Source organism: Azolla caroliniana, unplaced genomic scaffold, assembly GCF_043228905.1.
Source record: "Azolla caroliniana isolate FFs.n. ecotype wild unplaced genomic scaffold, voAzoCaro1.0.p SCAF_1, whole genome shotgun sequence".
Lineage (NCBI taxonomy): Eukaryota > Viridiplantae > Streptophyta > Polypodiopsida > Salviniales > Salviniaceae > Azolla > Azolla caroliniana.
Window position 1 is genome coordinate 27,425,703 of NW_028230436.1, and position 24,624 is coordinate 27,450,326.

Sequence of the window (24,624 nt, forward strand, 5' to 3'; positions counted from 1 at the left end):
TATGACATAAGCAAGCAATAAACCAAGGCAGCTAGATTCACAAATCAGAAGCTATCTATGCTCCTAAGGAACGAACGAGATCTATGTATAAAACACTGGATAGCTTTCAATGCTTCTCGATTAACCAACCACGAGGAGTTGTCGCACGGATGAAGAAAGTCCTACTATATTAGGGGATCGACGGGACAAAGGGCTAGAGGATAGAGAGTTTTAGGTCAGAGGTATTAGGAGCCCAACAGATGGAGGCACATCCGAAGGCAGAGAGATATTCATGGGCGGGGGCCGACAAGAGAAGCTCATGTTGGACCCCTCAGTCTCGAGGTGAGAGATTTGACACACAGACACACAGACACAGAGACAAGAGACACAGACATAGACAGAGACACACACATTCAATCAAAGACATCGTGAAGAAAAACCCAACAAACCTTGAATTGAACCACCACACTTTGTGGGCCATGGCCAACGAGAGAAGCTTATGTTGGACCCCTCAGTTTCCAGGTGAGAGATTTCGCACACAGACACAGACACAGACACAGACACACACATTCAATCAAAGACATCATGAAGAAAAACCCAACAAACCTTGAACTGAACCACACACAATTGAAACGAAGGCATTTTTTTGGTCCAGCCCAGAAGCCCATTTTTGTAAATTCGCCGGAATTATGAAGGCGGCACACACAGCTTCTGCGCGAAACAGAGTCTGCTGTACGAATTAGGGTTTGCAGGTTCTCTCCCCCGGGGATATGGAAAATGCAGCAGCCCTCCCCGCTTCTCGAGCTGTGACAGCTTCTGCTTCATCTCTTCCTACAACAGGTAAATCCATTATCTCTCTTTCTCCCTCCCCGTCTGTGTCGAAGTTCCTTATTTGTGGACGGCTTTCTTCTCATTCTTGCATCTTACCGTTGCACTCTCACACACAATCCCGCTCTATATCCTTTTTTTTTTGCATGTTTCCGTACTTTATGTTCTAGAAAGGATGCCTAATCACGAGTTTTCTGATATTCTTTTCGTAAAAATGAGATTAATGATCTTCTTTTCCTGGAAGGATAGACTTTGTTGATGTTTCTGCCCTTCCTTTTTATTTTCTTTCCTGAAATAATAGCTAATGGCGAGTTCCTTTTCTGAAAAATAATGGGTAACTGTAAGATTTTTTTTATCTTCTATCCTTGAACAGGATAGCTAATGTTAAGGTTTCTGCATTCTTTTTCCTGAAAGAAAACCCAAATTTGTGAGATTTTTTATTTTCAATTGCCTGAAAGGATAGCCATATTTGAATTATTTTTTTCGTATTTTCCTGAATGGATAGTTTATACTGAGTTTTTGTTCTGCTATTCCTCCTTAAAACGATAGCTAATGTGGATATTTTTTTAACTGCTTTCCCTGAAAGAAAGCATAATACTAATGGTGAGTGTTTCTGATGTCATTTCCTTGGAATGGACAGAAAATGTTGAGTGTCTCTGCTCTTGTTTTCCTGGAAAAAGACAGCTAAATGTATTTCTGTTTCCTCATTCTTCCATTGCGTCTATGTATGCAGGGAACAGTAATGTCAACCAGTCTGTCCTGAAAAGAAAGAAGGCAGGAACGGGGAGAGAAGAATCGCAGGGATCTGGAACACAACAACATTTTGCCATTGGCCCTGCTGAAGATGATGCTGTGATCCGGCAACGCCTCCTCACTCGCACTACCACCACTCGTGGAGAACCTCCCCTCAAGAAGCTCCTTAAGAGGTTCTTTGCTTTCTCGGCCGAGGTCGAGAAGGAAAACGTGAGTAATATCCCTGATTGCGAGAAGCTTTACCGAGCTTTCCTCCAGGAACTTAGTTCCTTTGAGCTCCCCCTCCTCAAGACGAAGGTGGTCATTGAGGCCAACAGAAGGGAACAGGAGTCATTTAAAGAGTTACAGACTGAGCTTGCTCAGAAAATTGTCCAGGTAGGAGTTTTATTGTTTATTGGTTTTGGGAAAACTCTGAAACATTTCTAAGTTTTTTCTTTAGTTTTTCCAATTCTCCCTTTCTAATGTTTTTGTTGTTTCCCAACATGCCCTTGAGAACACCCTCATGAGCAATTATATGTGCTATTGGTGTGATTTTATGATCAATACATCCCCTTTATTCTCAATTATATGCCATTTTTCTTTTATCATTCAGGGTTTGGGGAAAATAATGGAAAACTAGGAGCATTTGGGGAAGTAGCGAAAAACTCGGGAATGTTTCCTTTTTGTGCAGAAATAGGTAGTGTAACCTAGGTAGTGATGCCGATCTTTTATTTATTTCAGGCACTGGTTTTAGGGAGTTTAAACTTTACATCTACTTTGTGATGTAGTTGTTTAATAAACTCTGTTCGATCTTAATGTTTTGGATAGTTTCATGCTGTAATTTAGTGAGTGAAAATTTGACCATATTTATCATGCTATAGTTAAAATACTGTAAATACTATGCAATGTCACATGCAGTAAACGAACCAACAACAGAACCTTGCCTGTAGATACTTGAAGGGAATATGTAATGAGTTTGAGCACTGGTTCATGTAAGTTCGATGTACCTAACTACATACCTCCTGCACACATGGAATGGACAAAAATGATTCTTGGAAAATGAAAGACCAAATGAAGGAGTGAGTGTATCTTTGTAAGAGGATTTATTGAAGCTTAGTTGTTTTTGTTGATATCTTCTTTCTTATCATTCTGTTACTCAAATAATTCTTCGCTCTTCTTTGTCCTTTTCAATGTCACCTACCATCTTTGACCTGTTTGTTTATATCAATCATGTCTCATACTTGTTTTTTGTAAATGTGCAATGAAGAGCAATCTAATATCACTTCTCCTAGAAAGTGGGCCTTGGTTATGACTTGTTAATGGAAGTCTAATATAGTGATATAATTTGCTAAGAGAATGCTGATGCAGTGAACTGTTGGCTTTTGCATTGTCTTTTCTTTTATATTGTTCTTGATAGTGAAATGTTTTCAGTTCTATATAGGCTCAAACAGACATCGAAGAGTTGAAGGTTCAGTTAGAGGAAAGTAAGATTGAACGACAACATAAGGAGGAATGTGAAGCCATCAGACGGTTGATTGGGGCACAGCCAGCGAGGGCAGAAACACAGAAAGCTCTAGATGAATTGTCAAGAGAACTTGCCTCTCTAGAGGCTGAGAATTTGGCTGCCTCAAGAACATTGGAGCTTCGCAAAAAGCAGTTCTCACTTCTTTTGCATGTGGTAAGACTATAACCCTGGAGAGCTTTGTCAAAATCATACTTAAATGAAAAACATCAAAATGGCCCTAAATTTTAATTTTTTATTGTTTCCCAAATGGCCCTGGTCAATTCCAAAAGAAAATGAAGGTGATAATTGGAAAATACAACTGCTGTAATAGTGGATACAGATTGGAGAAGTTGACATATATACAATCATATAGTTGTTCAAATATCACATATTATTGTTTGACATGGATTGGCCAAAGGCATTTGGGATAATTAAGCAATAACTATGGTATTCCACAGTTTTCCCGTAACTGTGTGGCTTAGCAACGCTATTTGCATGTCTGCAGGTTGATGATTTGCAAACTACAATTGAAGATGACCTTAAATGTTCCGGAGATGAGTCTAAGATTTTGACAGAAGATTTGAAGGGTATGGAAAAATCGAATGAACTTGAGAAACCTTGCATAGAAAACAGTGGTTCAGCAACTCCAATGCAAGCTGGCTAGAAACATTCCAGTATAGCAAACCCTTACCTTATCTAACCTATTCCTTTTCACTATGGTTCAGGAACATAAAAAAATTTATACAGAGTTGATAATTTTCACATGTTTTCTGTGAGCACATTTTTGTATTTAAGGATATTATTGTCCACCATATGATTGTTTTAGTTTGTTAATTCTGGTTACGTACGCAGCTTTTTCTAGCCAGTAAAATGCCATCTCAGCATATGAGGTTGATTGAAGACATATCTAATTTGAGTCTTTGATCATGAGATTTCTATTCATTTATGTGGTTTATATAGTAAAATGCCATCTCAGCATATGAGGTTGATTGAAGACATATCTAATTTGAGTCTTTGATCATGAGATTTCTATTCATTTATGCGGTTTATATAGTCTTGAGCTTTGGTTCTCTTTTGTGATGGTGCACAATGAAAAGTCAGAGCCACTCATGTAACCAAGATACACCCCTCACATGAATATAAATCTATCCTTCTCATAGAGAGAGTGAGCAACGCCTTTTATAAAATGCCTACCATGGCCATTGAAATAATTGGCATTTGAACTACAAAGTATTTTGTTCACATAATCAGTTTAAATACAATCTTTGATTTTGTACTTGATTATGTTATTTTCAAGGTATTGCTGTCAGCTAGTTGATTTCGTTTTCAGCTTCTTCACTCACATAGCAAATTAGGAAAAGTCATCTTAACAAGAATATAATTAGGAAAAGTGGAAGTAGCATACCAAAATCGCACAATATCTACTATGCAAATGAACGTTCAATGTAGATTATTAATACTATATAGTTGCAACGGGTAATAATTAATACATTCATAGTTTGAAACTATTTGTAGATTTAAAAAAAGAGAGCCATTTTCCAATTCAATTTTTGTATAAATCATTGTGGCATTTTGATTTACAGTACCTTGATCCACTTTTAGGCTGTGCATTGACAAAAAATACCACTGTCACTCATTTTGAGTGTACAAGAAGAAGACATGAATTAATTAACCAGTTCATTGCGGGGACTTTGCACCACTGCAATGTGGAAATGAATAAAAGATCTTATACACATGTTCTAGCAATAAAATGCAGCACTACAAAATTATGTTCCATAACTACGGTCTCCAGCATCGCCGATGCCTGGTAGAATATCACTGGCAAAAAAACATTATTTCCTTTTTTGTTAGTCTCAAAATACCCATCCATTTCATCTTGTCTCTCACTATTAGCTCAGCTCCGTCATCACCCATTAACATTAAAAATACCTCCCCCTTTCTCTTTGCAAAATACGATTTCCAGATAAATGAAGTTGCAGCAAGAAGTGGTGAAATTGTGGAAAGAAAAGAGTTTTGCAAGATTTGGAAAACATTATGGGATAAGTTTCTGGAAACAAGAAAAAAATCGTGATGCTTCTTAACTTACCCTCTTTCGTTCACCACCTCATCCACAGTTCCAGTGTAAATTCTCAGGCTGCAAAAATCACGCAAAATTTTTCGTGTTAAAATATGCTTTAACCAAAGCAAGTCAATATTTTTAGATCAATAAACAGAAATATAGTATAAAATTACCCAGGAAACCTTTGGCTCAGTTGATCAAGGGCTGGTGGAGCAGCAACGGCTGAAATCTGAGGCAGACACATATATAATATGAAACACAGAGAAAACAATGTTGTATCTTGACGCAACACACAGTCTAGGCATTTCCTTCCTACAGATGTAAGGCTGCTAATTCTGAGAAACTATTTATTATCTGAGTACAACATAATTCAGGCTATCAATATATTTAAGTCCGTAACCAATGTTACCTTTAACACATAAGCAACCCTAATTTATATCTTGAAGTAACAGAGTTTCAATTTCATTCTCTACGGATGTCTTCTCGAGTCAACACTGTTTCAGTCTTTTGTGGTATTTGTTATTATTATATTTTTCAGAACTCTAAATTTTCAAGACTAGGTCTGTTTGGGTTCAAACACAGTCAAATGAAAGACTACATTGTGACTAAAACTCACCACCCGTATCGATCGATGATCCACATTGTGTTGCTTTAGTAGATCAATTGTTGCAGTAAGTGTGCCACCTATACATTAAAAAATACAAAACACTCTTATTTGTAGTAATTCACCCCTCATTAGGAAAATACTAGCATGTCACAAATTCATTACCAGTAGAGAGCATTGGATCAGCAATAAGGACTCGTACACCATCTGGAAATTTATCCGGTAACCTATTAAAATTTATCCGGTAATTACAAAGACAATTTATGATCCCATCCATCTATTATCATCTGTTCAAGGGGCGTACATATCAACCAATATAAAATAGTATTGAGATAAGTTATTACTAACTTGTTAAGATACAATGTTGGTTGAAGTGTTGCCTCATCACGAACAAAACCTATTTAAAAAATGCATTGTATATCAGTATCCAGAGAGTTGCAGACTACAGAAGATTTTGATCAAGTTGAAAGCATGCACTAAAACATTAGAGAACCTTTATAGAATGTGAACGGTTCCTTCTACTTCACCTATGTGGTAAGTTTGTGTAGAAGGCAAGACTGAAGACACATGTTCCACCAACACAAGCCCTGCACGAAGAATCGGAACCACCTAGAGCAACCAAGAGATTGATTATTCTAAGGTTTGGGAAAAGTTTTTGTTTGATATAACCGAGATTTCAAGGATAAAAACACCGAATATACCACTAAGCTTGAAAAATGACAAGAAAACCCATTTGTACTAACCAATTTTGTACAACAAAGGTGTATTTTGGTTTTTCATAATTTTAATGATTAGGGGTATCCTGGTGAATATTTAACAATGTTCAGGGGAATTAGGTTCTTTCCTCAAACTGAATACTAACCCTAACAGGCTCTCTAGGATCAATGAATTCTACATTCGCAACTCCACAAGGTGTTTGAACTACACCTTTAACACTTAACTGCATCAAGAGAGAGAAAATCGTTAGCTTACCACGTTCATACAATTCTGGGAAGGAACTTACAAAAACAAAAGAATACTCACTAGCCAATCTCGGGAAGCTTCATACATTAGAAATCTTCCCAACTCAGCCAAGGCCGTTCCTACAAATTCAATATAAAAAAATGAATATAAACACTAATTTTAATATAGAAGCTACATATACATTACTGTAAACTCAATAGAGATGCTCGATTCAAGAACATGCTAGGAACAAATGACATTAGAAAAATACAAAGAATTTGGAACCATACTGAAATTGAAGATCAAAGAACTAAAAATTAGTGTTCACCACTTGACAAACACAGTAACACAAATTGAAATTACAAAAGAGAGGCTTCCGAACCATACTGAAAATGGGTGTCGGACTCGATTCATTCCGGATTACAGATAACCAATGTTTGATAAGTGGATGAGGAGGCACATATACCTGGTACCAAACATTCAAATAAAAGCACTTGAAACAAAGCTTTATTACATAATTAAAAACTCTAATCCAAAAAGGTTTCTTTCAAAGCATGATTAATGTACTTGCTCCTAAAACATTTCAAAATACGACCCAAAAATGATTCGTTACGATTATCTGTTTTTTGAGACATAATAAAAACATTTTCCGGAAGCATTGCTTACGATCATTGTTTCTTCTCCCACTTTCCTTTCGATCAGATTCAACCCCAATGCAGGCGGCAATAGAAAGGGGCCGGAAACGTCATTTTTTATCCGAGACAAATTGGATGATGTTACGCTGGTGAACCTCAGGCAATGCATTCTCTGCAACAATAAGCAAAAAAATAAAATTAAAGAAAAGCGCAAATCCAACGCCTCATGTATACACACAGATAGACATAGATATTAACATACCAGAGGGATTTCAATATAGTTCTTTCCATTCACATGACAATGGTTAATAATCACTACTAAGAAATGGATGCCCTGAGATTTGAAGACAACATATCAGGCCCTAAACACATGTGCTTAATTAAAACATCTACTTTTACACAAACCTATACAGAAAAACGCTAATCCATAAACCAATGTGCATTCTATGGAACCTGTTTGGGAAATCCATAAACCCTAATCCCAAGAGCCATGTGCAGTTGTATAGCATCTATTTGTTGCATACCTTTAGGAGATTTATGCAGAAAACCCTAACCCGTAAACCCATTGGCATTTTTATAGTATCTATTTCTACATACCTTTCTTCACTAATAATGGAGCAAATCCCTTCTTATCTACTACATACTTCTTTCTTCTATGCTTCAGAAAGTATTTAACCTATCTATCTACCCAGGGTGCCCATCTTCTCAACTTCAAAGATAATGCAAATATATTTATTAGTATTATTATTATTATTATTATTATTATTAATGACATAAAAAAAGGATGGGTTCATTAAAAAACCTGCAACCATATTCATTGGTTAATTAATCATCATTGAAACAGCTAGCTATACATCCTCTCACATTACTGAGAGAATGAATGGGTGAAGAAAAGATTCAAATGCAAATGCTGTGTCGCTGTCTCTACCCTAATTCTGTTGAATGTGACAAATCAGAAGGGGGGGGGGAAGGGGAGAGATACATAAATAGAGACAGACAGACAGACAGACAGACAGAATGAAAGGCTCAAAAAAGCTTCTGTATCCTTCTCTCTCTCTCTCTCTCTCTCCTCCTTGGGACTTGTTGCTTCCTTAACTTAACTCTTCGTCTTCTTCTAGAAACTTAACTGTCTCTGCGACTGACCGCTCTGTGAAGGCACCATTGAATTTGTGATGAGAAGTGAGAGAAGTGACCCCCCCTAAAGATGGAAGAAAAAGAAAAGGGAAGGGAAGGGGTCTTCACACACACACACACACACCCCTCTATCTTTATCTCTATCTTTGAGTTCTTTCGGATCGACCAAAAAATCCGAAGGCCGTAGCGCGCGGAAGAGATCGATATAGATTTCATTATCGTCTTCCTCCGATAGAGAAGCAAGATCAATCATCTGTTTGATCGGATGTTGGTATTTAGCCTTTGTATCACAATAGAGACGAGATGAAATGTCTCCTTCTGTTTTCTAGATGTACATTTCTCAAAGTAATATACTACCGTGTATCTTTCTATAAAAAATCAATCAATCGAATGAGAATGAGAATGAGAAAAAAGACGGCGTGTGGCCCTCCTGACTGATCGAGACACATTCTCCCTCCCTCCCTCCCTCTCTCTCTCTCTCTCTCATATTTAGTTTTTCCGAATTAGAAATCCCGAAGCCTTGGTGCAATGAGTGGGAGGGTTGGGCGGATATATGTGTTATTGTCCTCCCCCGAAAGAGGGAGAGGGAGAGAATAAATAAATAAAAACCAAAGTTGGTTTGTGACAATGCCCTTCTCTTTAAAGTTTAGATACAGGACTGATAAAATCAATCAATCTCCCCGATCGCGTCTGGAATGGGTTCGAAATATGTACATACATTAAAAGACATCATGAATGTTGTTATAAAAGGTAGCAATTGCAAAGTGGTTGGGTAGAATTTGATTAACTTCACTACAGATAATGACTGGCACACTGGCACATCATCCACTTTAAACTACTACTACACCAACTCTCTTCCATTGTCTCTTACTTACATAACCCTTGAAGTAAGTTTTCATGGAATGTATGTACGTAGATTAGGGAGGCCCTAGTTATTATTGTCTCTACCTTATGGTCTTTCTACATCACGTGTAGAACTCAAATCCTTGTCATGGTACAATGGTTTGAGAGTTGCTTCACAAAGCTTAGTTGTACACAACTCGTTATGTATGCCTTCCACCAACTCTGCTAATGGGAAAAGTCCAACACAACATGTTGCCTTGAGACCTTAGAATCCCATGGCAGCAATATCGTTGTCATTCAACACTTCATTTGTCTTCTAGTGTTGCCTTTGGCTTCCTTTAAGTTGCCTTTCACATTGTATCATTTCTCCTTGTTCCCTACTTCCCATCCTCGTGTTACCTTGATACTCCTTATGGAGCATTCCATAGCAGTTGGGTGTGTTTGCATATGGGCCTACTAGGTTTTCCAGAGGGTAGTTCTAGGAGAGCATGTTTAGGTCATGAAAGTCACATGGGTCAATTTAAACTTTTTTCTCTTTCTAGGTTGTCACATCATGGTTAGAACTTAGGAGTATATTTAAAAGAATGTGCACAATGATGATGGAAATTTCGCACAAAGGCATTAACTTGCACAAAAATGCAAAAATTACATGAAGATGGGGAGGAAGGTCAACATTTTGCAGCATGGTAAACAATCACAACGGTGTCAACTTTACATGATTCTTGGAAGATCACCTTAAGGTGTAGGTACACTTTATGTACATATATTGATTGGTAATGCCACGTGATTAGTGTTAATCCAAAGGACCAAATCTCAGAAGGGGGCATGCTATGAAACAATTTATATAAAATTAAGGAAATTTAAAATAGATTTTAGAAAACAAATTAAAATTTATGAAAAAGGGCAGGGCTTCTAAGCTCCTCGGGTTATCCCTTTCTTGGTCCTTTTGGGACATGTTTCATGGCATCTTTATTTATGTGTCATTGGTAAAGTTTGAAACTCAACCCATTGTTGATTACTACCCACCATTCTTGTTGCTTACCTCTCATCACGTTGACAACTTCTAAAGTGGACATATCCTAAATTGATTACTAGCCAGGTAGGTTGAGAAGATAGTAAACCATTTAAAGCTTTCTAAAGGGCTTTGGTTTGTCTTAAGTTTTGAAACTCTTAAACTATTTGAGTCTCAAACCATTGTTGATAACTAGTCACCATTCTTGTTGCCTACCACTTGTTGCACCATGGCCTTGTCAATTTGGCGACTCCTGAAAGAGCCAACTCTTGAATTGGTGATTGTCAAATCAACAAATCCTAAAACAACAATGACTTCATAACCTAAAATGGCATCTCTTGTATAGGAAGTAGACTTCTTAGGTGTAGTTTGAACCAAGCTAAGATGCACAATAACAAGTAGTTCTCCTCATATTAGATTACTTCTCATGCTTAATGCACACATAACATTGAAGGTAAAGGGAGAGGCAGAAGCAATAAAATAAGAGTAAGATTTACAAAGTTGATATCAAGTAAAATAAATTACAAAAGAGGATACATATCTCCCCTGTCCTCGTTGATTTACAACCTTATTTCATGTTATATTAATCTCTCTCTATCTTACTTCTAAGCAATTGCCCTTACTTTTTATTGGGGTGGATGATGGGATGAGATCAAGCTTCCATCACCCACCTTGCCAAACCAAATTTCATCCAAGTTCAACGTTCATTTTATTTTTCTAGGTTTGTACACCTAAGTGAAGTCGTTCATGAGCATGCCAAATGTTGATTGTGAGGGCAATTTTGTAAATATGTAAAGGAATAACATATGCTTGGAGAAGTCCGAATAACCATCAATGGTGCGGCAAGCGAGAGGTTAGAGGAGACTTGGAATGTTAAAGATACTTGAAATACTCATACTTCATACCGTGCAAACATTGTTAAATAGGATGGCCACTTACACATAGGCTTCAATAAAGGAAGATAATACTCTCATTCACAAGACAATAAACAATTAATTATTGACCAATATTGTTTTATCAAGGAGAGAGTACTGCAATTGTCATAACCCCAAAATTGTCCTCCCTATGTTACTTTAAAATAGGTTGTATTTATACTATGGGAATTGTGACTGCCACTACAACCTAACCTCCCTCCTTACCTTTTAATCATTAGATGACCCCTTCATGTTTTGGCTTCACTTATTTCCCTAACTTTCCATATCCTCTTTTGTGGGCCCTTCATTATTTTCTATATATACACAATGTCATCCTTATGGTCATGTTGCCAATGGAACCGGTATCAACAACCTCTTAATCACACATATTCAAGCATTTCATATTTATGTAAAACTTTTTGTATATGTAACTAAACACAAGGTGGAGTATCAAAGCCTATACCTTGTCTTTATAAAGTGATTTTTATATGAAGTGAGAGGAGTAAAAACAAACCCGCTATAAATTGGTAAACTTGTTTGTTCGGTTATCTTAATGTGTACATCAACGAATTAATGTGAGTCGTCTACAACATAACAATGTACAATCAATGGGACATTTAGTATTTCATGTGTGAATGAAACACAAAATGAGGCACTACTATAGTCTATTACTATATAACTATGAATGGATCATGGTGAGGGACATGGATCTCGAATATATGTATTTTGTCTAATGGTCGAATGAGAAATATATTTACTAAATGCATTAAGAGTGCATAAGTCGGGACATTTAGTATTTCATTAAAATAATTGTATTATCAAATTTATGTATAAAGTTATCCTACCCAAAATATATGTGCAATAATATGAAATATGTTTGATGTTCTACATGTGTATAAAGAGCCATATTTAAGCATGATTAAGACATCCATTTTATAGTCCATCTGGTTTTGCATGACCTTGTTGAAAGCTGTCCACATTCATGGTGCGCAACAATTTAACAACCTATGGCGTCTAATTCAGTCCATTCTACAAGGAATTTTTCTAAGCATTGAAGCAACCAAGATGTTTCAACACAAATATCCTACAGATTTATAGAAGCCAAAGTTGGGTATCAACCATGATTTGAAACCCTATAGGCAATTTTATCATAACAAAATTGAACCTCGAATGATCATAACACCCATCCAACCTCATGGTCTGCTTAATATTAAGGATTCGGAAACAATGTCCCTTCTACTAGGATCTCTTTGATCTGGTTTTCTTTATTATATTGTAAGGTTTCGGTACTGAGACATTTAAAACCATTCTGTAGTTTTCTTTCATGACATTGTTCAATCTTAGTATTTAGTTGAATAATCTCTCTAACATATCGTAAACATTTGGTTAAGTGCACACTTAGGGTTGAATATGAAAATCCTATTGATACAAGAGGCATCCGGTACACGAGTTAGCCTCGTGATCTTCTCTTCCTTAATAGAAGGGTTAGGCGAATGACAAAGCAATAGATGGCTTGGAAGGAGATGTTCCTCCACGTGACATTAGGATGAATAAAAAATTATGGGCTCTTTCCACCTAATTAGGGGCATGTTTAACAAATTATTGGTGGGTTGCTCTGCAGTAGATTATCATTAGGCTCTTTCTACCTGATTGGGGGTATGTTCAACAAATGATCAATGGCTTGATCTGTTGTGGATTATCAATGGCCTCTTTGGGGCATGTTCAGTACATTATCAGTGGCTTGCTCCATATCGGATTATAGGTGGGCTCCTTCTACCCAATTGGGGGCATGTTCAACAAATTATCGGTTGGCTTCTATCTAGCGCCCCCAACATGTCCATGATCAAATTCATCCATAGTAGCTACACGTTAGTTAATGGCACATTCCTTGGTGAGCCTATTACCACAAAAAATTTACGAAGATTGCTACCAAATTCAAGTGGAAGTTAATCCCAATTCCTCCATTGATGCCCTTGGGTTTTGTTTACTCACCATGAGTCACATAAGTAACCCTAGAAAAAATCCAAAATGAAGAAACCCTAACCCTAAGAGTCGGGTGAAAAGCAAGGCAAGGGACTCATGGAATTGTCTCGACTTAGAGCAAGTCGAGGGGTATTGTTGTGAATATGAGAACTCTATTTAGTTCTTCCTTGTTCCTCTCATGATGCCCCTTGGGTTTTTCGGTTTGTTGGCTACCATTTCCATGGCTCAGATTGCTCTCTCGGGCATTTGCTCAAACAATTGAAAACCTTGCGTTTGCCTTTCTCTGTAATAGGAGTCGATTGGAACTAAATGAATTTCTGTATGTTGTCATAAACCAATCAGCCCCTTCATACCACTTTCACCACTAATGCAAAATTGTCATCCATAATCACAATGTATAAACTATCCTTTGATGCCCTAACATCCACTTCTTGAATTGCCGATGAGTGATTAGTACCATGACCTATCACAACAACAGCCTCACCCATTTCCTTCAATGTCCTCACCATCAATAGCTTATTTGATGGAGATGATCTTGCCAAGATAGAGATGCTTTGCAAATGCTTCTTTCTTTCCTCATTCGAATATATAATAGAATGTAATATTGTGAAGAAACAACGTAATTGTTTTTAACTGGATTTTGGCCTCCCAAAAAAGTGCACTTGATAGAATTGCACACTTAAATGGAAACACACTTAACCGAATGGTTACTGTATTGGGTAATGATATACTTTTGAGTTGTGTTTCACAGATAAAAAACCTTACTAATATTGTATGAAATCATACTGATTAGTATACATGGACAGCCTAGAAACATTCATATTACAAAACATTGGAAGCGATGCCTTCATTTAGTGTTAGCCTGAAGATCAAGGGCACGGGCCTAAGATTGGCAAGAGTTCAAAAGCTGAAAGTAGACACCCTGTTTGGCATGGAGCTCATGGTGGGTGCCTTGTTCAGTGATGGCACCATTCTGCAGTACGACAATGGATTCAGCACTTTGTATGGTAGACATGCGATGGGCAACAATCACTGTGGTCCTCTTCAGCATCAACCTATCCAACGCCTCTTGGACTAGCTTCTCCGATTCCACATCCAATGCACTTGTGGCCTCATCAAGCAGCAAAATAGCCGGTTTCCTAAGAACAGCCCTCGCAATAGCCACTCTTTGCTTTTGACCCCCTGATAATTGCACCCCCCTCTCCCCAACCTCTGTGTTGTATCCCTCTGGCAATGAGCTTATAAAGCCATGTGCATTTGCCACTTTGGCTGCCTCCACTATGTCAGCTTCTGTTGCTGACTCATTTCCATATGCTATATTCTTGTAAATGCTTGTGCGAAAGAGGGCTGGCTCTTGTTGAACAAGTCCTATATGTTCTCTCAGTGAATTCAACCTTACAAGCTTTACATCCTTCCCATCTATCATCACTCTTCCACGTTGTGGATCATAAAACCGCACAATGAGGGCAATTAATGAGCTTTTCCCACAACCGCTCTGCCCGACCAATGCAAGACTTTGGTGCTGTTGAATCTTGAGGTTTAAGTCTTTAAAGATTTGTACGTCCATTCGGGTTGGGTAGCAAAAGTCAACATGCTTGAACTCAATAGCCCCTTTCACCTCCACCATTTCTTCAGCCTTTGGATCACATGCATTGATTTCAGTTCGTCTATCCAATATGCGAAAAGCCGCTCTTAACTCATCAGCCCCTCTAAGGAAGTCAGGGGCAACACCTAGAGCCTCAGCCATGCCAAATCCAGTTATCATCATCACCATGAAGCATTTCATCACTTCGCTGAAAGTGGAATCTCCTCTGATTATAAGCTTTCCGGCATACCACAACGAGAGACTATACGATGAGAAGAGTAGTAATTGTGAAGCTCCAAACCCAATCCCTCCTATCTGACCTCGGATAAATGATTTCCTCTGGGAATCATTTAGTTCTTTCGTAAACATGCTCATCACCTTCTCCTCGGCAGAGAAAGCTGCAACAGTGCGAATATTGCTAATAGCTTCGGCTGCAATTACATTAGCCTTCATGTATGCTTTGTTTAAATCTCCACTGAAACCTTTCGCAAATTGAACCTACCACAAAACTTCTCGTTTAAAACCAATGGAAACTGAAAAATAACATCATGTTAAAAATTATAAACTAAAACCAGCATATACCTAACCTTTTTTATGTTACCAGAATATCCTAAGTTTTAAAAACAATACCAAAATACATCTCTGCAGTAATGAAGTTTGTACAGTGGAAGGGTATTCTGGTGCGGCTTAAAAGTTTAGGGATGATTAGTAAATATGCTACATATTAGGGGTACTTTGGCATTTTCCCCATGAATCTAGTAGGGTTTGATATTTACCTGCCCTAAATTTGATAGAATAAGCCCCGGTAAAGTGGCTGTCATTACAGATGCCATTTTCCATTGAAGATTAAAAGTGATGATGAACGCAGTAACAACTAGACCCAAATTTTGGAATAGGGTAATTGTTCTGTCAATAACCACTGTTCTTAGCAACGGGGCATCAAGCGCTAGTTGTGAAGAAAGTAGCGTACTGCTGTTCTCGTCAAACCAGCTGATTTCATTCCGAAGAATTGCTGCAAATGACAGTTACATCAAACTAAATGTTGAATATATCTTTATGTAAGTCCAAACATTGAGCAGCATAAATGGAACTCATCCATGAGAAAAGAAAACTGATGAACTAGATGTGAATGGATGCAGCATGCATGCATGTACCATGCAAATTCCATAAAAAAACCAAGCAAAGCATAAAGAGTAAACATCCTTCTTGATCAACCCATCAAGAAGCACAATATAAAGTGCGGGTCTCCATTAGCCTCTTTACAATGCATGATGAAAATGTGGAGAATAGTATCTACCATGCAAACATGGAGAATAGTATCAAGAAGCCAGATAGAAGGTGCCAGTCTCTATTAGCATCTTTACAATCCATGATCAAAATGTGGAGAATAGGATCCAGCGCTTGCTAGATTTAGCCTGTTTATAATCTTAAATGAAGATATGGGGAACATATAGGTATCTCTGGGTTTATGATATACCCTCTTTACAATTATTGTGGAGTTATGGGCATGGAAATATAGAATATGTGTGTGTGTGTGTGTGTGTGTGGGGGGGGGGGGGGGGGGGGGGGGCATCTAAAGATGCTTAGCATAACTTAGCTTCATACATCAAGAATGTAGAGAAAAATATACCAGAAAACATTAGTTTCCTGAAGCACACTGTCAAATTTTCTCCCGCAATTCCTGAAAAGTAGAATTCAAAAGTATATGCTAGAACCGCCACGGCACTGAGCCCACAACACAGAAGCGAAACTTTGGTAAGCCCCCTCTTCATGTATTCACCATCAGGAAAGTTAAAATACACGAGGGCTTGAGTTATGATCAAGCCAAATAGTGGTAATTGTGCTCCTGCAGCAATGGCACCAATAGCACTGAGAAAACCATACTGCCATTGACATGCACTAATCTTGATCACCCTCTTAAAGAATGGCCTTGGGCCAGTCAAATCATCAGCATTCATTGCGCGCTCCATTCCCACACTAGCTAGGTCAGTAGTGGAACAGAAACTGTATGTCCTTTGAGAGACTGATCCACTAAAGGATCCATAAGAATTTCTGCATAAAAGCAACACAACTACAATCAGTGGGGCAATTTTGCAAGGTGCCTACAAGACCCACCTGCTATTCTACCTACAATTTCGTAAGGTGCTCAAATTACTACCTGAAATTACATAGGTTGCAGTCTCACCTGCTAACGCATTTAGGTTGGATGATTTTACAAGAACAGAAGGCCAGAAAACATTATGAGAATTGGAGAAACTCACCTGCTAAGCTTTGTAGTTTGCTGGGGTTGGTCCCATTGTTTCACAAGGGCAGCATAGGCACCACCTCCTTTCTCTAATAGCTCTTTGTGTGAACCAACTTCAAGAACTCTCCCATTCTGGACAAATACAATCATATCTGTGTTTTGTATAGATGATAGTCTATGTGCCACAACCACTGTGGTCCTTCCAAACATAACCCTAACAATGGCATCTTGCACACTTTTCTCTGATTCCAAATCCAAGGCACTTGTGGCTTCATCCAATAAAAGGATTGAAGGGTGTTTCAACATCGCTCTGGCAATCGCAATTCGTTGCTTTTGACCTCCCGAGAGCTGAGAACCTCTCTGTCCTACCTGCATTTAAACAGTAAAGTGAGTGCCTTAGGAAATATGGAATAAGTTGGGGATGCTATCTTGTTTTAGAGCACCCAAAGCCTGTCTATCATCTTCAATGAATTCATACCATGTTTAACAAGTATGGTTTATTCAATCCACTATAAGTGTCAATGTGATTTAATTCACATTCTATCAAATGCTTATGCAATCATTATAAGATGACGTCCGATTTTATCCATATCTATATTTACGAATTGAAGTACATGCAAGCCTGCATTAATTGTTTGTGCAATCACAAGTTGATTCGTCTAATATGTCATATTCAGCATTATTATATTAATTCATAGCCACATGTATGATTATTGATCCAATTGAGTTTGCATTAATTTATGCGCATGTGTTGCAACTGACAGCAAGGTAACAGTTTTTCCCTTGCCAATGTTATGTTTAGATTCAATATAATTCTAGGGTTATTTGCCATCACAGTTTCATGATTGTTTACGCATACATATCAAATGACCTATATGTGTATTTACACATACATATCAAATGCTTGTGACATCATTGTAATTCGGCCATTTTAGGGACAGTTACAACAAAAGCTACATCTAAGTATAATGATTTCTACTGCTACACTGTAAACCACAAGCCGGGATTTCAACTCCCACCCAATCCCTCCTTTCCTAAAAACGCCCATCAGGCCCCAATTAAGATTAAAAAAGAGTCAATTTTTAACACTTGTATTCATAAAAGATTAATTTAAACCTGAGTTTCATAGCCCTTTGGAAGCATATTGATGAAATCATGGGCAGATGATATTTTCGCCACCTCGATTACTTCATCCATTGAAACTTGATCACCTTCAAGTTTCCCGTATCTAATGTTCTCAGCAATAGTTGTTGAGAATAGGCATGGCTCCTGATTGACAAGGCCCATTTGATCTCTTAGCCACTTGAGTTGCATGTTTTTGATGTTGTGCCCATCAAGTAGCACATCACCTGTGTAATTAAAACGAGAAATACAAATCTCAATATAAACCTTGTGAAAATAACAAAGTGTAAGTCAATGATGAGAGCATAGTCCCTAAATACTAAACACTAAACCATGAGAGAAAGAATAACTATATGGGTCAATGATGGGAACATGAAACCTTAGACAGAACATGTATATAAGTACATGTTGAAGCATATGCCTAAACCCTAACCACGACATGATAAAGTTCCAAGAACAACCATATTAGCAAAACTTAACCCCAAACCCAAATCATTACATAACCACAAACTCCTACCCCTAGACCCTAACCAGAATCTTACGCACCCTTACCCTAATTCTGAGCCTAATACCTAAACATTGAACTATGAAAATTCATAGTCGATGACTTCTAAACATTAATAATAGTGTACCTGAGGTAGGATCATAGAACCTCTCGATGAGTGAAATAATGGTGCTCTTTCCTGAGCCACTGCTACCAACGATGGCCACCGTTTTACCCGCAGGTATGCAGAGAGAAAACCCGTCAAAGACATTGACGTGAGGTCGAGAAGGGTAGGAGAAATTCACATCACGAAACTCGATCTCGCCATTAATCCTTTCCAGCGTCAAAGAACCTGAATCCTCTTCTTTCCTCATAGCCATCATTGGAAGCTTTCCGTCGATCACGGTGAAAACTGAGTGAGCTGAGACTTGTGCTTTGCTGATCGTCGCCAAATCTGGCGCAGCCTGCACCAGAGCCCTGCATCATGGTCGTCATCTCTTAAACCCTCGGCCCTTCAAACCTAAAACCCCCCCAAAAACCACTAATTCTAGAACGCCAAAGGAAGCCCCTACCCCTAATCCGTGTGACCTACACAACGAATCCCAAAAGCCCTGAGCTCATAAACCCTAATCCTAACCCTAAATCTTGAGTCCAAGGCCAGAAATGCAAAAGGAAAGCCTGAGCTGATGACCCTACAAGAAGTAGCCAAATGTGAGTAAGCCGTTACAAACAACTCTTAGTGTCCATCGGAAACTTCTGCGGGTGTAGTCGTGGACACTTAGCTGTAAAAACCCTTGCTATGGGACCCCCCCCCCCCCCCCAACATGTCCGCCTGGACATGGAATAATAATGAACATACTCCCAGGGTTGTTGCCATCTGGCTAATGGTCCCTCACCTCCCTCGTACGAGAGGTGAGTGGGGGAGCTCGTGCATTTAATCGTGGATCAATTAATCACACTCACTCACGCTGCCTCCATTGACAATGTGATCTCCGACATGTCCACCCGGACATGGAATAATCATGAAAATACTCCCAGGGTTGTTGTCGTCTGGCTAATGGTATGTCGCCTCCCTGGTGCAAGAGGTAAGTCAGGAAGCTCATGGATCAATTAATCATACTCATTCATGCTCCCTCCGATGATAGTGTGAACATATTCAAAAAGAGAAAATGTAGAAGTGGCAATGTTCTTTGTGTTGTACTTCCAAATGAGTGCCAATGTCATTGAAATGGTGTGTCGACGTACTTATGGAAACTCACATCGTGATTGCCACTGTTGTCATAATAGTCATGTAATTAATACTACTCGTGTTAATTGTTCGTGATTAAGCACTTTTCAAGAGGTAGAATATGGTTACAAAGAAGAAGGGAAAATTCTCAAAATTTGAGGGCCTCTTGATCTATTGATTACTCATGGGTGTATGCATAGAATAACTATTTATACCAATATGGTAATGCATAATAATGACTATCAGTAATAATTGAAATACAATAATGGTAAAATGTACATATAATGGAAGGTCTGATTTACGAGTCAAGGTTGGATTGTGAATGGTCATGAATTGTGAGGATGAGGGCACCTTTGGAAGGCAACTGATCATCAAACTCCTTAATTTGAGAGGTGAAATTTCTCTCATATTCGCAAGCTTTAAATTTAAAGCTTGCGTGTGTTTCCTCTCCGTGATCAATGACTCATCTGGCATCCAAGACCATGGATAATTGTTGTGTATTATGGAGTAGTTGTGATATATATATACACAGAGAGAGAGGGAGGGAGGGAGACACACGCACTATAATATGAGTACATATATGTAGAATTGAGTATTGATGAGAGATTATCTACTCTTTAACATTCATGCGAAATTGATTGTGATCTACAAGCTAGGGCCTAGCCCATGGCGAGGATCAAACCTTGGCTATCTCAAAATTTGACTTTCTTGCTATGGTGTGAACCACCACGCCAACAACCAAAGAGATAAAAACAAAGATTAATTAATGTTTTGGATTGATTATTTGATAGTTAATTACGTAGACAGAAGCACACAATTAAACTGAAACTAATGATCAAATCCTTGGACTTGGATCTTTGATTTTAGTCCATTTTTTAAAAAACATTAAAAATTAGTACATGTGCATGATATGTATTTTACAATATATTATGTGGTCTCTCATCAAACCCAAACTTTTGTTATTGTCAAAACTCATATTTAGAAAAAAAGGCAACATTCATTTTTATGTATCTTGCAAGTTGCAATTACCTAATGTCAATTGCTGTCCTCCCCCCAAAACCAATGTTGATATTTATAAAACGTCTAAGCCTAGCTTTAATGCGTTGTTAATATATTTCATTCAATGTTGATCCTAACTTCTCCTTTTTATTCCTCCTAGTAAAAAGCACATGCTTTCACATCTCAATTAAATTGAGGATGATGTTTTTTGAGAGAGAAAGAAGAAAGTCGGCATGACTATAAACATGTCAATTAATGCATCAAAAGGAAGGTTCACGCTCACGAGAGGATTGTGAACAGTCATGACTCATGAATATAACCAACGACAATATATCACGGTCTACATGATGAGTGGCATCAACTTAATATGTGAACATAGAAGCTCTTATAGGTCATGTGAAAGTGAATGGATTAGATGTCGTTGAAGCTTAAAATGAAGGGGTTATATGTCAAGAACATGTAATATGCATATACAACTATTGTACCAACACTTTATGCTTTAATCCTTCATTTAAAAGTACATTTTTGGGTTTAATGGGTTGCAATGATAGGGATATGGAAGTTGACACACTTTATAAAAGTAAATAGGGACAATGAGACATGTAATCAAGATGTCTTTGACTTTTAAATTGATTATTTGTCAAATAAGCACACCTAAAAGACCTAGGAATTTAGTTAGTTTGGGTAACTACCAAGTCCCAACAATCTAGGGGCTATTTCTACGTTTTCGTCACTAGTTGGATAGCTACAAGTTCAAGATAAATAAATAGAAGTACAACATTATTATAATGAATCCAATAGACAAGTAAAAAAGAAAAAGAAAAAATGAATGAGAAGGGAAAAGAGTATACAAGCAACTCGCCACAACGTTGAGGATGGTGGTGAAGGCAAGCCCACCGCTAGAGTCGCCATTGCGCACTAGCCGACCAGCATACCACAAAAGCAATGAGAAACATGCAAATCCCATCCCATGGATCACTCCCATGCCTAATCCCTTTGCCAACCCTGCACGCCACCCTGCACGTTGCCCATCTTGTAATGCTCTCTCGTACGCCTCATTGGCAGCTTTCTCACCCCCAAATGCTTGTAGTGACTTTATATGTGTTATTGTCTACATTTTTTGACAACACTTTTTTATATTTACATGAACAGTAACACATTTGGACTAAGCGTAAGCAAAACACTAAACAAAATATCAAGCATTATTTTACTTTGTTATTTGTAGATGAAACATTATTTTACTTGGTCAATGTATTTTTAGACAAAATTTGAACATGCATATAGGCAACACTTAGAAAATCATTAAGCATACATTCTTAAATTTGGATGGATCTGGCACAATTTCATGCTCTTAAAATTTAGTTTAGTTTACCTCGTGAACAATCTTCCCAGCCATCACATAACCTTGTTGGCTTTTGTTAGACAACTCAACCATGACATAGCCATATACCCCTCCAATAGCCACTATCAAAGGCATTACGACAAGTGTCAATAGTGTAAGTTTCCATAGGCCACAAAACGCCACCACACATCCAGCGACAAATTGCGAGAAATAGTGTATCAAATTGCCGGTCTGTTTCAAAAAGGTGATAGTAGTGACATCATTAGATAATGAAGAAGAAAAAGCAAGAGTATTCGGTGGGGCTAGTCTTAGCTCTTTAGTAGAGTTAAATGTGACACACCCTTTGTTTTATTTACAAATTACACCAATCACATTATGAAAAATGACTAACACGAGCATATTCTATTAGAAGTTGTACACAACAATTTCACATTTATGATTATGAGACTTAGGAAATATTGTATCAAGCATTATCAAACTAGATGTATGTAGTCTAATTGAACGTACCCAATTATAAGGGAGCTCCTTAGCTATATACAATTCATTTCAACTTCGTTTTCTCCAAGGCCGGAAGTGTCACAATTAGTTTATGACCATTCTCACTCGTGAAAATATGGCAAAAGCATTTCGTGCAACACATACCTTCACTCCTATAGCATCTTGAATTAGAGACGTGTCTCTGGAGATTCCCATCACAACATCACTAATCGAAATATCAATATCATGTGCGCTAACATCTTGTGTGATGAGAGCTTTCACATACTTTGCTCGAATACACGCTGATTGTCGATCTCCCGTGTACATCCACAAGCACACTTCTGTGAATTAAAAAGCTTTACCATGATAACATTTCATTTGAAGTATGCTTAGCTTCAAAGTGTAGTCATACTTCTCGAAATTATAAAGCTATTGACATTCGATGATAATGTCACGAGAAACTATCATATGAATTATGCTATGAATATATTCATGTGTAATTATCCTTTAGAGTTACTATTAGGCACGCAATGGTTATATCATTTGAAGTAGAACAATCTTGATTCTAATTTATCATAACAAGATCACAATATTACCAATCCATCCAGAGCCAAATCGTGCCAAGCTAAGGTAAATGAAGTACAAAGCATACTGCATTTAAGCTAGGGAAATATGTTAGTAATTTGTATGGTGAAACTTTGAACCAATTGATATCAATGCTTTATTAGTTATATGATACCTTATTGACATCATGAGGGGCAGTTGAAGGATCTATAGTTAAGTTTCCCAAGCTATCGATGAGTTTTCCAAAGAAGACAAAGAAGATGGGCAAGGCAATGCCATGGATGATGGCTCCTACACCACCAACAAACATGAGTAAGTAGTCAAAAACATCGGCATATGCAAACAACTTATTGTAAGGGATACTTGATGATGATAATATGGATGGAGAATTGCAAGTAAACATGCAAGCCATTATGGATATATATGGATGATTACGTAGAGGATTATTATAATAACGTCTCTTTGTTGATAAGTAAATCACTTATTTTCCATGTTTTTATGCTCATTAATGGCTTAGTAGAGTTGGTTTGTATCTTATGTGTTGCAATGTACATGTATTCATTGTTATCTATATACATATATGGGAGGCCTAAGTGAGTGTGGTCATTATAGCTTTGAATGAAGATGTGATTTTTCTCTTTGGAGATGATAGGAAATAATTTAGTATCAAACAAAAGAAGAATCATTAGCTTACAGGACAAAACAATGCAAGAACAGAGAAAGCGAGAGATGTAGGTTGCTAGGAGAAACAACGTGCAATATAAAAGAATTCAAAATGCTTGCTTCTTTTCTAGTATAGTATGAAAGCGATGCCAAAGTATCATTATGTACACATCCATGACTCATTGTCATTATCGGATATCACAATAGAGAAACTATGAAATATCCATAAGTTATCTTGAATTCTAGAAATGCCCCTAAAAATCGTCATTAACTCCTCATATACGACTAGTTAGACCCTTGTATCCAAGTGATACATCTCCCTATTTCACACATCTATTTCTCTATCTATAAAACACCTCTCTTCTCCTCCATCCAACCATCAACATCTTTGTCTTTGTCTTTGTCTTTGTCTCTCCATCCCTATTTTGGTAATCTCTGTTTCTCTCTCTCTCCCTCACCTACTAGACGTGAAAATGGTCCAATTGTTGGAGGTTGGTCTTATTTGGACAAAGAAACCGATGGACCGATTGAACTCTTTCATGAATGACTTGCTATCCTCATTCAAAATGGATAAATGCAAACAAAACAGTTGAGTCAAAATCCTATTCGTGAACACCTTGATGGCAATTTACACGATGTTAAAAGCAAATGTCTCAAACATACATTGCTCCTCCTGTGGTGGATGCATATGATTCACTTAGTCCCATACATTGCAACACAAAAGGGCATGTCAACATTGTGAATGG

At 37.7% G+C, this 24,624-nt stretch overlaps 3 protein-coding genes across 7 annotated transcripts; 1 reads left to right on the plus strand and 2 right to left on the minus strand.

Annotated features, from left to right (window-relative positions):
* Nucleotides 1–630: 630 nt before the first annotated feature.
* Nucleotides 631–3,894, plus strand: LOC147869382 (THO complex subunit 7B-like). The gene is made up of 4 exons (XM_087328735.1): nucleotides 631–819; nucleotides 1,541–1,935; nucleotides 2,981–3,217; nucleotides 3,549–3,894. Exons 1-4 carry the CDS (start codon nucleotides 750–752, stop codon nucleotides 3,705–3,707), a joined length of 861 nt encoding a protein of 286 aa, XP_087184861.1. The 5' UTR covers nucleotides 631–749; the 3' UTR covers nucleotides 3,708–3,894.
* A 665-nt stretch (nucleotides 3,895–4,559) lies between these two features.
* Nucleotides 4,560–8,166, minus strand: LOC147869383 (uracil phosphoribosyltransferase-like). 4 transcript variants are annotated; one of them, XM_087328768.1, is made up of 12 exons: nucleotides 8,086–8,166; nucleotides 7,315–7,453; nucleotides 7,036–7,114; nucleotides 6,730–6,788; nucleotides 6,569–6,646; nucleotides 6,234–6,315; nucleotides 6,055–6,103; nucleotides 5,872–5,933; nucleotides 5,719–5,786; nucleotides 5,276–5,331; nucleotides 5,130–5,177; nucleotides 4,560–4,861 (listed from the first exon to the last, which is right to left on the minus strand). In XM_087328768.1, exons 2-12 carry the CDS (start codon nucleotides 7,450–7,452, stop codon nucleotides 4,810–4,812), a joined length of 771 nt encoding a protein of 256 aa, XP_087184894.1. In that variant the 5' UTR covers nucleotide 7,453; nucleotides 8,086–8,166; the 3' UTR covers nucleotides 4,560–4,809. The 4 variants fall into 4 exon arrangements, with proteins under 4 accessions (XP_087184894.1, XP_087184886.1, XP_087184878.1 ...); XM_087328760.1 differs by lacking the exon at nucleotides 8,086–8,166 and adding an exon at nucleotides 7,881–7,949 and having other exon boundaries at nucleotides 7,315–7,455; XM_087328752.1 differs by lacking the exon at nucleotides 8,086–8,166 and adding an exon at nucleotides 7,808–7,887 and having other exon boundaries at nucleotides 7,315–7,455.
* Nucleotides 8,167–13,963: 5,797 nt separating this feature from the next.
* On the minus strand, nucleotides 13,964–23,681 carry LOC147869384 (ABC transporter B family member 2-like). Of its 2 annotated transcripts, none has more exons than XM_087328780.1 (11): nucleotides 23,391–23,681; nucleotides 23,248–23,302; nucleotides 22,817–22,992; nucleotides 22,205–22,405; nucleotides 21,684–21,943; nucleotides 18,754–19,082; nucleotides 18,116–18,348; nucleotides 17,016–17,368; nucleotides 16,385–16,806; nucleotides 15,531–15,766; nucleotides 13,964–15,252 (listed from the first exon to the last, which is right to left on the minus strand). In XM_087328780.1, the coding sequence occupies exons 1-11, from the start codon at nucleotides 23,625–23,627 to the stop codon at nucleotides 14,053–14,055; spliced, it is 3,702 nt and encodes a 1,233-aa protein (XP_087184906.1). In that variant the 5' UTR covers nucleotides 23,628–23,681; the 3' UTR covers nucleotides 13,964–14,052. The 2 variants fall into 2 exon arrangements, with proteins under 2 accessions (XP_087184906.1, XP_087184916.1); XM_087328790.1 differs by having other exon boundaries at nucleotides 13,965–15,252; nucleotides 23,248–23,313; nucleotides 23,391–23,507.
* Nucleotides 23,682–24,624: the final 943 nt, after the last annotated feature.